At 60.3% G+C, this 13,114-nt stretch overlaps 6 protein-coding genes across 6 annotated transcripts; 4 read left to right on the top strand and 2 right to left on the bottom strand.

Moving 5' to 3' along the window:
* Positions 1-19: 19 nt before the first annotated feature.
* KL911_001647 (uncharacterized protein) lies at positions 20-1,396 on the top strand (the record flags this gene model as incomplete). The annotated part of the gene is made up of 1 exon (XM_043196628.1): positions 20-1,396. The coding sequence occupies one exon, from the start codon at positions 20-22 to the stop codon at positions 1,394-1,396; it is 1,377 nt and encodes a 458-aa protein (XP_043055408.1).
* Positions 1,397-1,625: 229 nt separating this feature from the next.
* KL911_001648 (uncharacterized protein) lies at positions 1,626-1,955 on the bottom strand (the record flags this gene model as incomplete). The annotated part of the gene is made up of 2 exons (XM_043196629.1): positions 1,626-1,797; positions 1,885-1,955. 2 exons carry the CDS (start codon positions 1,953-1,955, stop codon positions 1,626-1,628), a joined length of 243 nt encoding a protein of 80 aa, XP_043055409.1.
* A 116-nt stretch (positions 1,956-2,071) lies between these two features.
* On the bottom strand, positions 2,072-7,735 carry KL911_001649 (uncharacterized protein; the record flags this gene model as incomplete). Its single annotated transcript, XM_043196630.1, has 1 exon — positions 2,072-7,735. The coding sequence occupies one exon, from the start codon at positions 7,733-7,735 to the stop codon at positions 2,072-2,074; it is 5,664 nt and encodes a 1,887-aa protein (XP_043055410.1).
* A 168-nt stretch (positions 7,736-7,903) lies between these two features.
* KL911_001650 (uncharacterized protein) lies at positions 7,904-9,685 on the top strand (the record flags this gene model as incomplete). The annotated part of the gene is made up of 1 exon (XM_043196632.1): positions 7,904-9,685. One exon carries the CDS (start codon positions 7,904-7,906, stop codon positions 9,683-9,685), a length of 1,782 nt encoding a protein of 593 aa, XP_043055411.1.
* Positions 9,686-9,872: 187 nt separating this feature from the next.
* Positions 9,873-10,745, top strand: KL911_001651 (uncharacterized protein; the record flags this gene model as incomplete). The annotated part of the gene is made up of 1 exon (XM_043196633.1): positions 9,873-10,745. One exon carries the CDS (start codon positions 9,873-9,875, stop codon positions 10,743-10,745), a length of 873 nt encoding a protein of 290 aa, XP_043055412.1.
* Positions 10,746-10,823: 78 nt separating this feature from the next.
* Positions 10,824-13,007, top strand: KL911_001652 (uncharacterized protein; the record flags this gene model as incomplete). Its single annotated transcript, XM_043196634.1, has 1 exon — positions 10,824-13,007. One exon carries the CDS (start codon positions 10,824-10,826, stop codon positions 13,005-13,007), a length of 2,184 nt encoding a protein of 727 aa, XP_043055413.1.
* Positions 13,008-13,114: the final 107 nt, after the last annotated feature.

Raw genomic sequence — 13,114 nt, forward strand, 5'->3', positions numbered from 1 at the left:
ATTTATTATTTGATGCGCCATGTCAAAATTCGAGTCGTCGTTTTCGAAGCGGAAAACGTCCGACACAGGCAGCAATCGGCCGCTGCGGCCCGCAAACGAGTCGCAGGACGATCTGGTGAGCTTTCCGCCGTCAGAGTCGATCCAGTACGACATGGGACCGTCTCTTGAGGACGGATACAAAGACAAGCTTTTTGCGTCGACGGTGCCGTCTGACGAGCAGGAGATGAGCACCAGCACGTCGTCGCCGCGCAACAATTTGCACTCCGTGCTCCAGCCCCCGCTGGTGCCCTCGATGGGTCTGGTGGACGACCCGCTGCACTATTTAAAGAACCAGGAAATAGTGGTGACGTCGCGGCTGCTCGCCACCATCGACAAACACAGAGCAAGCCTGCAGAAAGGAAGCAGGCGGGTTGGCAGGACGCGCGAGCTGCTACTCAATCTGTTTTCGGAGCTTAACCAGATCAGCCAGGCGATGAAGGAGATCTACACCACGGAGCAGCACAATAAGATTGCGGTGCTGACTGATTTCGAGCATTGGGAGGCCAAGCGGACGAAAATCGTCGACCGAATAGACGAGATCGAGAACCGCACGTCGGAGGGCGCCGCGTACAAAAGCCTGCTCGCGGAGAGCGACCGGATCGGCACAGAGATCGAGCAGCTGGAGCACAAGCTGCGCGCGCTGCGGGCGAAGCAGAAGCAGGTGAACCAGCAGCTGCGCGAGTCCAAATCGCTGCTGGACATCAAGCTGAACGCGTACTACGAGTCGCTGAGCCAGATTGAGGCGCAGGAGTTCAACGAGATCGAAAAACTGCTGCCGGTCAAGGGCGGCGACAAGCAGCTGAACCCGGCCTCCATCATCGAAAACTACAGTTTGCAGCTGCGCGCATTGGCCGACATGGTGCACACGGCAGAGGCCCGGGAACTGAGTTTCCACGAGTGTTGTGTGTATTTGGAGGATGTATTTGGGACTCTGGGCTCGCTGGAGGCAGCGTTGCAGAAGATAATTGCGGACACGGTGCCGGAGAAAACCGAGCTGCTGCTGAAGGAGCTTGCCGCGGCGCGGCGGACGCTGGAGCAGCGCAAACAGCAGGCGGCCCAGTCCAAGCTCGGTTTCATCGAGGCCATCATCGGCGACGAGATCACCGCGATAGAAAACGCCGTCCGCACCATCAGGGGCGAGGAGCCAAAGCCCCTGCTCAAGACGTCTGCCAGCGCCACAAGCGTCAAGAGCGCGAGGAGCGTAAACTCGCCGTCGCCGTCGGCGCTGCCCATCAAGCCGGCGTTCTCAGTGCCGGTGGCGTCGACGTCGCAGGTCACCGCAGGCAGCAGCGAGGCAACAAACTACGCGCACGCCAAGTCGGCGTTCCAGAAAAGCAAGGGCGACAAGAAAGACTGATCAGATTTTGTCCTCGAGCGACAGCTTGCTGGCCACGTCGGTGTGCGCGATCGTTCTCTTGAACTCCTCGAAATCCAGCCTGTTGTCTCCGTCCTCGTCGTTTTCCAGGATCGTGCGGTCTACGAGCTGCTGCAACTGCACGTCCGTGAGCGAGTTCGCCACCATCATCCGCAGCACGAGGAATAACTCGCCGTTCGAAATGTAGCCGTCGTTGTCTATGTCGTAGACCCTAAACAGGAACCTGAGCTTGTCGTCGACCGAGCCGCTCGAGAAAATCGACAGCCCGGCCACAAACTCCTTGAAGTCGATGTCGCCGCCCCTGTTTGTGTCGAAGATGTCTATCACGCGCCTGGCGAGCGGGTTCTGGCCGATTCCCGGGATCGACAGAAACTCGTCTTTGTCTATGGCCCCGGAGTTGTCTGTGTCGAGCTTCATGAACCGCTTGGCGAGACGGTCGATTTCGTCGGATCCAACTGGAGGTTAGACACCGCTGCGGCGAATACTTACAGTTTGTGCCCTCGGACAGGTCGTCCAGGAGGCTCGACGGAATGTTGCCCATGCTGAGGAAGGAATATTTTGATGCGAAAAATATATGTGGTACATCCGTACATCGAAATCTGCGCCACTTGTCATGTACGTGTATGTATTATTACGCGTCTGCGATACTATATGCAGCTAATTACGTTTGGGCCGGGGAAACTTGGGTTTCGGCTTGCTGATCTTGATCAGCTGTTCCCCGGATGCGCCCACGGGCGCGGCGCTCTGCCGCACGGGGGCAGGGATCTTGGGCAGACTGGCCGGCGGCGGCGGTGCCTGTTTTGGCGGGCCTGGCGTTGGCACCTTTTTGAGCTGCGCCCCGTCCTTCTTTGCATTACTCAAAGACGAGTAGCCCATGACGCCCAGCTTTTGCTTCTTTGGCTCGGCGCGCGTGTCGGGCTTCTGCTTCTTGCGTTTCGGCTCGTAGCTGTCGGCCACACCGCCCTTTTTCCTTGTGAAGCCCGGGTACGCCCTGGTCACGAGACCGCGCTCGTACAGGTCGTCGATGAGGTCGCGCCACGTCTTATTGGACACGAGTGTTTCTCTGCTTCCAAGAACCCACAGCGAGGAGCGCGCTCTGGTCAAGGCGACGTTCATGCGGCGCACGTCGCCAAGAAATCCAACGCCCGAGTTCTGCTCCCCGGCACGCACGCACGAAAATAGCACAATGTCCTTTTCCTGGCCCTGGAACCCGTCCACGGTGTTGAAGTCAATTTCCTTGGTGATCGGGAACCCGAACTTCTGCACAAACACCTCGCGGATACATCTGATCTGCTCCTTGTACGGCGAGATGATGCCGATCTTGCCCGGCCACTGCTCGTCCGGGAACAGCGCAAACAGGTCCGACACGATCTCGAGCGCGATCCTGGCCTCGGCGTAGTTGTACAGCGACTTTGTCTGCTCGTTCTGCTGGTGGCTGCCCTCGATGTTGAAGAACCGGTACGGCCCGTACTCCTGGATCGCGTGCCACGGCCGGGCAGTTTTTTCCGCCATTCCTGAGCCATCCAGCAGCTTGGAGTCGTAGAACTCTTTGGACGGGAACTTGGAAATTTCCGGGTGCATACGGTACTGCACGTTCAGCAGGTACACTGCATTGTCGTGATTGTTCTGCATACGCACAAAAAGACTCTGCTCGTAGTTGAAGCTGGCTGCTTTCTGCGACAGCACTGTCGGAGGCAGCTGGTTGGGGTCGCCGACCATGATGCAGCGCTTGGCGCCGTACCGCAGCGGGATTATGGCGCTGAGCTCGATGCACTGCGCCGCCTCGTCGATGACGACAGTGTCGAAGGTAAACGACATTCCTGCGAGCACATCGTGCGCCGAGCCCGAGAGCGTGGAGCACACGACCTCGGCGGAGCTGAGGATGCGGAACTGCGCGTTGCGACGCTCGATCTCTCTGTTTCTGTGCTTGACGGAGTTCTGCTCGCGCAGCTCGTCGAGCCTGCGGCCAAGCTCTTTCCGCTTCTGCACCACCTCCTGCAGCCGCAGCTCGAGCCGCGCCACCTCTTCGGCCGACACGTTGCCCGCTGCCAGTTTCTGCCGCAGCTCGTCGCGCTCATGCACGCACTTGCGGTGCTCCTCGCGGATCTTGGTGTCGTCCGAGGCGGTGTCTACGGCGCTCAGCTGTGCGTCCACAAGCTCCTCCAGCGTCGTCTCCTTCACCTGCGCGTTCACCGCGTCCGAGCGGCCCAGCCGCACAACCTTGGGCCGGTAGTCGTCGCCGCGCGCGCTCTTGATGCCGCCCATCAGCCGCAGCACGAGCTCATCCACGGCTGCGTTCGACGGAGCACAGATCAGGATCCGCCGCTTCGAAGAGACCTTCTGCTCGCCCGGCACCGCGATGGCGTTCGGGTTGCCCGACGTGAGCGCAAACCCAATGATCCCCAAAATCGTCTTGGTCTTACCCGTGCCCGGTGGACCCTGGATCAGCGAAAACCCGTCCTTGTGCACGCTGCCCGCGATGGCCCGCGCCTGCGAGTCGTTCACCGCGTACGTCTGCTTCATCCGGCCCACCACCACAGGATCGATCTTGCCCGGCGCGCTCGGCGTCGCCGTCACTATCTCCCGAGCGAGATCATAATACTTCAGCCCTTGCAACGACGAGAACTCGCGCTCAATCGTCGTCATCTGCACAACCTTCATGCACACCAGTTCCACGCCCGGACTCAAGTACGGGTTCATGTTTGTTTTCGTGGCCACGCGGACCGTCAGGTCCGAAAACCCGTTGCCGTTGTTCTTGATGTCTTTCACCCGGCCCAGACACGCGTGGCGACACCCGGCCAGGTGCCTCTTTGTCAGCTTCGCGTCACTGTCCAGATTCTCCACGTACATCAGCACCACCAGGTCGCTATCGCCAACACAACGCTGCTCGGTCACCACCTCGCGCCGCGTCGACGCAAAAACGTCATAAAAAGTGTCGGTGGCCGCGCGCGAGCCCACAGTGACCCGGAACGGCGTCTCCTGCGCCGTCTCCTTGGCCCGCTGGATCGACTGCCAGCACTCCAGCAGCAACAGCGGCCGGAACGTCTGCTGGTACTCGTCCGCGCTGGCGAACCGGTTCTTAACGCTCGTGTACCTGCTCTGGTCGTCGTCGGGGTAATCGCCTTCGCGGAAGTACGACCACGTGAGGATCTCCTTGTACAGCGGGTTCATGTCGACGTTGAGCCGCAACCGCATCAGCTCCTCGGCTTTCTTCTTCAGGTCGACGCCGCGAGCCGCACCGCCGCTCGGCCGCACCGCCAGGCTCTTGGCGCGCGGCTGCAGTGACTGCAGCGCCGCTTTTGTTTTCTTCATCTTGGCAACCACCTGCTCTCTTGTGAAAAGGCAGTTTTCGTCCTCGGACTCGGACTCGGACGTGGACGACTCGGCGTCGGACGCTTTGGAGCGCCTGTTGAAGCCGGCCGGGCGTGGCGGCGCCGGCTCCTGCCGCACGGGCTCCTGGCGCCGCTTCTCGGCCAGCTGCAGCCGTGCCTGCTCCAGCATCGACAGGCGTTTCGGGGCAGCCGGTTCTTCTGGGGCTGGTTTGGTGAGGAAGTTGGTGAGCGTGGACTGTTTTGGTGCGCGCGCGGTGGTGCTGGAAACACTAGGCGGCTGTTCTTCCGGCGTTGTCCGCTCACTTCGTTCGCGGGACTCGCGAGGCTCGCTGCGCGTCTCCTCCTCGGCAAGCACCTCCTCGACCAGCGCATTGTTAAACCGCCGCACGCGCACGAGAATCTCGCCGCGCTGCTCCTCCGACAGCTTACTCTTGAACTTGCGCGCCTTGACACACAGCTTCGCCAGAATCGCCAGCGACGTGTGCGTGAACTCCAGCCCCAGCTCCGCCACCAGGTCCAGCGTGTCCAGCGTCAGCCGCACGCACAGAAACAGCAGCGCGCTGTCGCTCAGCCGCAGCCAGTACACCGTGCGCTCGAACGCCTGCAGCACCGGCTGGATCAGGCTCTGTTGGATCTCGCGGCTCTGCTCGGCCGAGACTCCCACAAACTGCATCGACTCCACCAGCAGCTTGTACCCGCCGAGCAGCATCTGCGACACCTCCAGCACGTCGCGCGTGAAGTCCATCAGCGTCCTGGTGATTTTCTCGTTGTGCTGCGGGTTTTGCACGTGAGCCTTGACCTTTTCGTACTCCTTAGACCAGTCGAACGTCTTGACGTAAATCATGGTTAGGAACCGCCAGCATTGGGCCCAGAACTGCGCGAGAATGGCGCGCGTGGCGTTGCTGAGCCGCGCCGCGTCGATCAGCACGCCGTCGATCGGGTCCAGCAAACACTGCGCGAGGTCCATGAGCACGCGCACACCGCGCCTGCTGGCGTTGAACTGCTCCAGCCGCGTCAGACTCACAAATGCGTCCTTCGCGGCCTCGACGGTGACGGCGGTGTCCAAACGCAGCATCTCGCGCACCGCCTCCAGCCGGCCGTCGACGTCGAACGCCTCGTACAGCAGCCCGACAGCGCTCTCGTACAGTTTTTCCTCGCACGAGCACAGACACTTCCACAGGCCGGTCGACGCGGCGAGGTCGGCCAGGATCTGCTGCAGGGTGTGTCCGCTGAAGAAATCGGCCATGCGGCTGAAGATCGCCTCGACGCTGCTCGCAAACATCGCCACGCTCTTGTTCTGCTTGCTGCACGCCGCCACCAGCTCCCGCAGCTTCTCGTCGGAGAAGTCACGTGCGTCGCGGAACGTGATCTTGAGCAGCGTGATGTCGAGCGAGAACACGTAGCTGGCCTCGCTCAGGCTGCACAGCACCTGTTGCGCGAACGCTCTATCGTCAGCGGCCAGTTTGCGCGACAGCAAGATCCACAGGTCCATGTTCACCGCCGAGACCGTGCTGGCATCGTACTTGGCCAAGAAATGGCTGGCCTGCGCCAGCGACGCCACGTCGTACACGAGTGACGCCGCCACCACGCCCAGCGCCTTGATCTTGACCTGTGGGTCGGCCATGGCGTCGAACAGCGTGATGGCCTTGCGGTCGATCAGCGCGCGTGCGTCCGACTTGCTGTAGAGCTCGACCGTGAGCTTGGCGTCGAACAGCGGGTTCTGCAGCCGGATCTCGTCGGTAATTAAATCTGCCCCCACGCAAACGAGCAGCGCGCCGCAGTGCGGCCGCCCCAGCTTATCCAGGAAATATCTGTACACGATGCACGCTGTCTGCGTCTTCTGCGACGGCGTGACCGACCTGTACAGCGGGTAAATCCAGTTGACAAGGTCTTCCAAGCACGGCGCGCGCTCGCCCGGCGCGGCGTTCGCGAGCCGCAGCTTGTCCAGGTGCTTGCTGTAATGCGGGCTGTTAAACGAGACGTCAAAAAAGTTGAGGTAGCTGTGTGGCTGGACGTGCTCCCAGAATTCGGCTCCCAGCTTCGTGAGCAGCACAGAAAACGCTCGCAGCAGCAGCGGCAGCGGCTCATCCAGGTACGACATGATTTCGTTGACAAAGATGCGCACGAGGGACACCACCTTGAACGGAGCTGTTTTCTCAAAGTTGCTGGCAGCAGCGGGCCAGTTCAGCCGCAGCACGCACTCGCCCGTCCCGAGCTGCAGCAAAGGCACGAGGTTGGCCCAGAACCGCGCGCACGCGTCTGCGCTGAAGAGCGCAGGGTTCTGGATGTTGAAGAAATGAAGCTCGTACTCCTCCATGAACGACGCCGTGAAGCTGGCGGGCCGCAGCTGCGCGGGCAAGCACGAGAGCGCCCACGCGCGCTCTGCGTCAGAGCCCTCGAACAGAAAGTACAGCAGTCCGGCAAAGAGGTCGATTTTCGGCCGGATCGGCTGTCTCTGCGTCACCACGGCCAGCATGTGCGAGCACAGCGTGCGCAGCTGGTCGTTGGCGCGCAGAAGCTGCGGACACACCAGACACTCGGTCAGGGTGTTGTGCACGTCGGGGCTGTGCAGCAGGTCCTCGTCGCGGTCGAATTTCAGCGCGCCGAGCTTGTCGACCAGCGATTGGGCCTCCCAGTCGAACACCCGCTGGCTCACTATGGCGATCTTGTCGTAGGGCAGTTTGCGCTTGAGCAGGAGGTCGTTTCGCGCAGCGGCACGCGCCTCGTGGAAGCCGAGGATGCATTTCGGGCAGCGGTCGAGCGACTCGCGCGCCGCCGTCTTGAGCGTGCGCAGGATGTCCGAGTCCTCGAACGCTATGCAGATGACGAGCAAGTAGCACGCGATGCGCGCCGTCGTGGGGTCGCAGAAGTAGTGCTCGGTGTCCAGCGACGCAAAATACTGGTAGCACTCGTTGAAAACGTGCTGCTGGACGGCCTCGTCGCTGGGCCTGCTGTGCGAGCTCTCGATGAGGTCTATGAAGTGCGACATGCAAAAAGGATTTTTTTTATTTGATTTAATTTTCTCGCGACGCGACGATATTTTATAAAGATATTCATTATGAGGTGAGTTGTCACGCCGCCAGTGCTAACCCTTAGTGGCCGCTTTGTGAGAGCGTCCAAGTACAGACACGTCTACGGCCAGCCGTTCAAGAAGGAGATGTGCTACGAGAACCTCAAGGTCACGATCTCCGCGTTCGACAGCAACATCGTCAAGTGCAACGGCAAGTACCTCAGTGTCAACGCCAACGGCATCGGCGCGTTTCTGGTGATCCCCGTCGACGAGGTCGGCAAGGCCCCGGACAAAGTGCCTATGTTCCGGGGCCACACGGGCGGCCTTGTGCTCGACACTGACTTCGACCCGTTCCACGAGAACAGGCTGGCCTCTGCGGGCGAGGACGGCAAGATCCTGCTGTGGGAGGTCCCGCCAAACTACACTTTCACCCACGTTGACCCGGACAACATCCAGGACGTCGCGCCGGTGGCCTCTTTGACAGGCCATTCCCGCAAGGTCGGCCATGTTGTCTACCATCCGGTCGCAGAGAACGTTCTGGCGTCGTCCTCGTTCGACTACAGCGTCAAGCTGTGGAACCTGGACACCAAACAGTGCGAACGCACGCTGCAGCACAAGGATCTCGTGACCAGCTTCTGCTTCAACTACGACGGGTCCAAGATCGTCACTGCGTCGCGCGACAAGAAGATCCGCGTCTGGGACGTGCACACGGGCAAGGTGCTGTCCGAGGGCCCGGGCCACACGGGTGCCAAGGCCCCGCGCGTGTGCTGGCTGGGCAAGCACGACAGATTCGTCACCACCGGCTTCGACAGGTTCTCCGAGAGACAGCTGGGTGTTTGGCAGGCCGATAAGGTCGAGGACGGGCCTGTGGGCGGGTTCTACTCCGTGGACGCGTCTTCGGGCGTGCTGATGCCGTTTTTCGACGACTCCACAAACATCCTGTTTGTGGCCGGCAAGGGCGACGGCAACGTGAGATACTACGAGTTCGACAAGGACGAGCTGTATCTGATTTCTGAGTTCCCGTCCACGTCGCCGCAGCGGGGCTATGCCATTGGGCCCAAGCGGTTTGTCAACATGAGAGAGAACGAGATTGTGCGCGCGTACAAGCTGCACAACGACAACATCGTCGAGCCGATCTCGTTCATTGTTCCAAGACGCTCGGAGATGTTCCAGGACGACATCTACCCGGATGCGCCAGCGGGCGTTCCTGCGCTGACGGCGGAGGAGTTCTTTGCGGGCAAGACGAGCGGGCCTGTTCTGGTGTCCATGAGGGACCTGTACGAGGGAACGGAGGAGCCTGCAACCTGCGTGGGGGAAACGCACAAGGTGGAGGAGCAGAAGCCAGAGACAGTGGAGCAGAAGGACGACAAGGAGGAGGAGAAGCAGAAAGTGGAGCCTGTGCGGCCATTGTCGGCGACGGAGCCCGAGCTCCAGAACAAGGAGGAGGTGACGACGCTGCTCAACAAGGTGAAAGAGATGTCCGACGACGACACGCAGGAGGTCGACGCGGACGACGAGGAGTGGCAGGAGGTCTCGGAGAGGGAGGCGAGAGAAAAGGAGGAGAAAGCCAGGGAGCCTGAGGAAAAGTCCAAGGAAGCTACCGAGGAAAAGCCCGAGGAAGCAATTGAGGAGCCTAAAGAAACGGTCAAGGAAGCAACCGACGAAGCCGCTGGAAAACCCAGTGAGGTTGTGTCCGACAAGGAAACTGCAGCTCCGAAAACAATTCCTGAAACCGCCTCGTCTACCTCAGTTACCTCTTCCACCGTTCGAGCAGCTGGAGGCCTCAAGTCGTCCATGGACAAACTACACACTCTTGTGGCCCAGCTGGAGTCTACCGTAGAGCAGCTCCAGGCTGCCGCTGTCTCCAAGGACGAGAGGCTGGCTGCCTTAGAGGCCAAGATCGACCAGCTCTTGGCAAAGACGGCCTGATAGACACTACTGTTTCGGAATTCCATTTTGTACTTTTCCTGACCGTTGCCGAAAAGAAAAAAAAAAACGTAGATAACCCCTGGCAGTGCTCACATTGCTTTTGTGCTCGGAATTCCTTTGGGGGGAGCACCGAGATTTGTATAAATACCCACGATCCGCTGTCCGGCATGCTTCCACGCTTTGCAACATGACCCAAGACGAGATCGTCACCTCTCTGATTCACGCCAACGACCCTACGCCGCTCCCTAAACCGCCTCCGGCCCATATCATGGACAAGAGCATCATGGAGCTTTTCTCGCTCAAGGGCAAGGTCTGCGTGGTGACCGGTGCCGCTAGAGAGATCGGAATTGGCTTTGCGGCCGCCCAGGCCTACTGCGAGGCCGGCTGCGACGTTCTGTGCATCTGGGACTACTGCGACGCGACCGAGACGTGCGAGAAGCTCGCACTCAAGTACGGAACGAAAACAAAGGCCTACAGAGTGAACGTTGCGTCGTCCAAAAACGTCGCTGAGGCCACGAACGCCGTGGTGGAGGAATTCGGCAGAATCGACGTGTTTGTCGCCAACGCCGGCGTCGTCTGGGAGACCGGCTCGATCCTCGAGGACATAAACGACGACGACAAGAGCTGGCACCGCGTGATCGACGTCGACCTGAACGGAGTGTACTACTGCGCCAAGAACGTCGGCAAGGTGTTCAAGAAGCAGAAATCGGGCTCGCTCATCATCACCGCCTCGATGTCCGGCATGATCGTCAACGTGCCCAACTACCAGATGCCGTACAACGCTGCGAAGGCCGGCTGCATCCACATGACCAAGTCGCTCGGTGTCGAGTTCGCCACCTTCAACGCGAGAGTCAACTGCGTGTGTCCAGGCTACATGGACACGGGACTCTCCGACTTCTGCGAGAAGAAGATCATCAATGCATGGTACCAGTTGAGTCCTATGGGCAGACAGGGTGTTGCGAAGGAGCTAGCCGGTGCGTACCTCTATTTGGCTTCCGACGCGTCTACGTTCACGACCGGCTCTTCAGTGGTGTGCGACGGCGGGTTCACTTGTCCATGAAAAGTATCGGGTCCTTCATAGAATGAATAAATAATTAGCTGGCGGTGCTACCAAAATAAATCAAATTAATTTTAGATAATGGACGTGAAGGAGATGGCCTTCGACCAGACGGCCAATCCGTTTGAGCGAATCACGGAGCGGCTGATCACGAAGCGCGTCGCCGACCTGGAGGAGCAGAACAGGGAGTCTGTGTCGCTGTGGGGGGCGCTTCTAAGTAAAGTTGCCAGGGTGCTCCGGGACGTTCCCCTCATCAAACACTGCATTGGTCCGCCCGACGAGGCCACCGCGCAGATCAACCGGCTGACCGCGCAGCAGCGCGCCGCCACGAGCTACGCAGAGTGGCACGAGACCAGCGTCAAGCTCGACGCCCTGATGGAAAAGGACGTCTGGAAAAAACAGGAGGAGAGCGATCTGTACGACTGGCAGCTGGTCAAGATGCGGCTGCTGGAGCTGCGCGAGGCGCGTCTCAACAACGACTACTCCAGAATGCTCTACCTGATCCGCACAACGTGGACTAGGAACATGGCCAACATGGACAACATCAACCTGTACCGCCACTCGTTTGTGGGCACGAAGAAGCTGATCGAGGAGTACATCTGGGAGTGCCAGCAGTGTCTGGCGGCCCTCTCCCGGCAGGACTGTCCGCTGGACGACACGTACGTGCTGGCGATGCTGATGCAGACGCGCAAGAACTACGGCCGCGTGGCGATCACGATGAGCGGCGGCAGCTGTTTCGGGATGCTGGGCATGGGCGTGTTCTCGACGCTGCTGGAGCTCGACCTGCTGCCCAAGATCGTGTCTGGCTCTAGCTCGGGCTCGATCCTGAGCTCCATCATCTGCTCCAAGACCACCCCCGAGATTTTGAGCCTGCTGGAGTCGATCACGTCCAGCAAGTTCGAGGTGTTTGGCAAGGACGACAACCCGGAGACGTTTCTCACGTGTCTGGCCCGGCTGCTCAAGTACGGCACCTGGTTCGACAACTCGCATCTGCGCGCCACCATGAGAGAGATCCTCGGCGATCTCACTTTCCGCGGCGCCTACAACAGGACAGGCCGCATCCTCAACATCACCGTGTCGCCCGTGTCCGTGCACGAGCAGCCCACGCTGCTCAACTACCTCACCGCGCCCAACGTGCTCATCTGGTCTGCCGTCTGCGCCAGCTGCTCGCTGCCCGGGATCTTCCCGTCGTCGGAGATCTACGAGAAAAGCGTGAAAACTGGAGAAATCCACGAATGGTCCGACACCATGGTCAAATTCCTCGACGGCTCGGTCCACTCAGACCTGCCCATCAGAAGGCTGTCCGAGATGTTCAACGTCAACCACGTGATCGCGTGCCAGGTCAACCCGCACGTCGTGCCGTTCCTCAAGATGTCTGTGCAGTGCGTCGGCGGCGAGATCGAAAACGAGTACAGCGCAAAACTGAAGCAGATCCTCAACAACACGTGCGAGCTGCTCACCGCAGAGGCCATTCACTACTTCGAGCTCGCCGCAGAGCTCGGCATCGCCACCAATTTCTCCACGAAAATGCGCCAGATCCTGTCGCAGCCGTACTCGGGCGACATCACCATCCTGCCCGAGATCCGCTTCAACGAGATGAACAAGCTGCTGGTCAACCCGACCCCGGAGTTTCTGCTAGACGCTCTCGTGCGAGGCGCCCGCGCCACATGGCCCAAGATTTCCATCATCCGGAACCACTGCTCGCTCGAGTTTGCGCTCGACAAGGCCATCTCCACGCTGCGCTCCAAACTTATCTCCACCCCTAGCAGACAGCTCACGTACCTGCCCGTCTCGCTCATCAACAACCTCGAAAACCCTTCCCAGAGCGCAGAACAGAGCAAACCGCGCAAGCGCCGCGCCCACCAGCGCCGCCGATCCGAGTCCCTGGCCGTCGGCAGCCTCGGAGAACAGAGAATGCGCTCCAACACTGTCTTCGCCTCGCGCAGACCAACTGCCACGTCCACGCCGCTAAAACGCCAGATCCGCCGCCATCCAAGCATCCCGCTGCTGAGCATCCCCAAAACCGCGTCAGAGACCCAGCGGTCGCTGCCGACGTCGCCGTATGCAATAAAGTGCAAGGGCGTCGCCGTCCACCGTTCAAGCAGCTGGCTGTCGACGTCGTCGTGCGGAACCCCCAAGACGGGCGTTTTCAGCGGCACCGGCGCGTCGCCGCCAAACTCCACGCAGCCGGTGTTGGACGTGCGCTCGGCAGACGGCTCGATCGGCCCGGACGACGTCAAGAACACGCTCGACTACCCGCTCTAGCGGCCGCGTCGATCGACGCGTCGCTGCTGGAGCTCGCCCAAAATTCCCCTGTCCCGGAAAACGGCTAAAAGGATAGGGTTTAGTATAAGTACCAAAAAGATGGTTTA

The sequence above is a fragment of the Ogataea haglerorum genome (assembly GCF_019207285.1).
Source record: "Ogataea haglerorum isolate 81-453-3 chromosome Unknown 81-453-3_NODE_4_length_651989_cov_98.092404, whole genome shotgun sequence".
Taxonomy (NCBI): Eukaryota; Fungi; Ascomycota; class Pichiomycetes; order Pichiales; family Pichiaceae; genus Ogataea; species Ogataea haglerorum.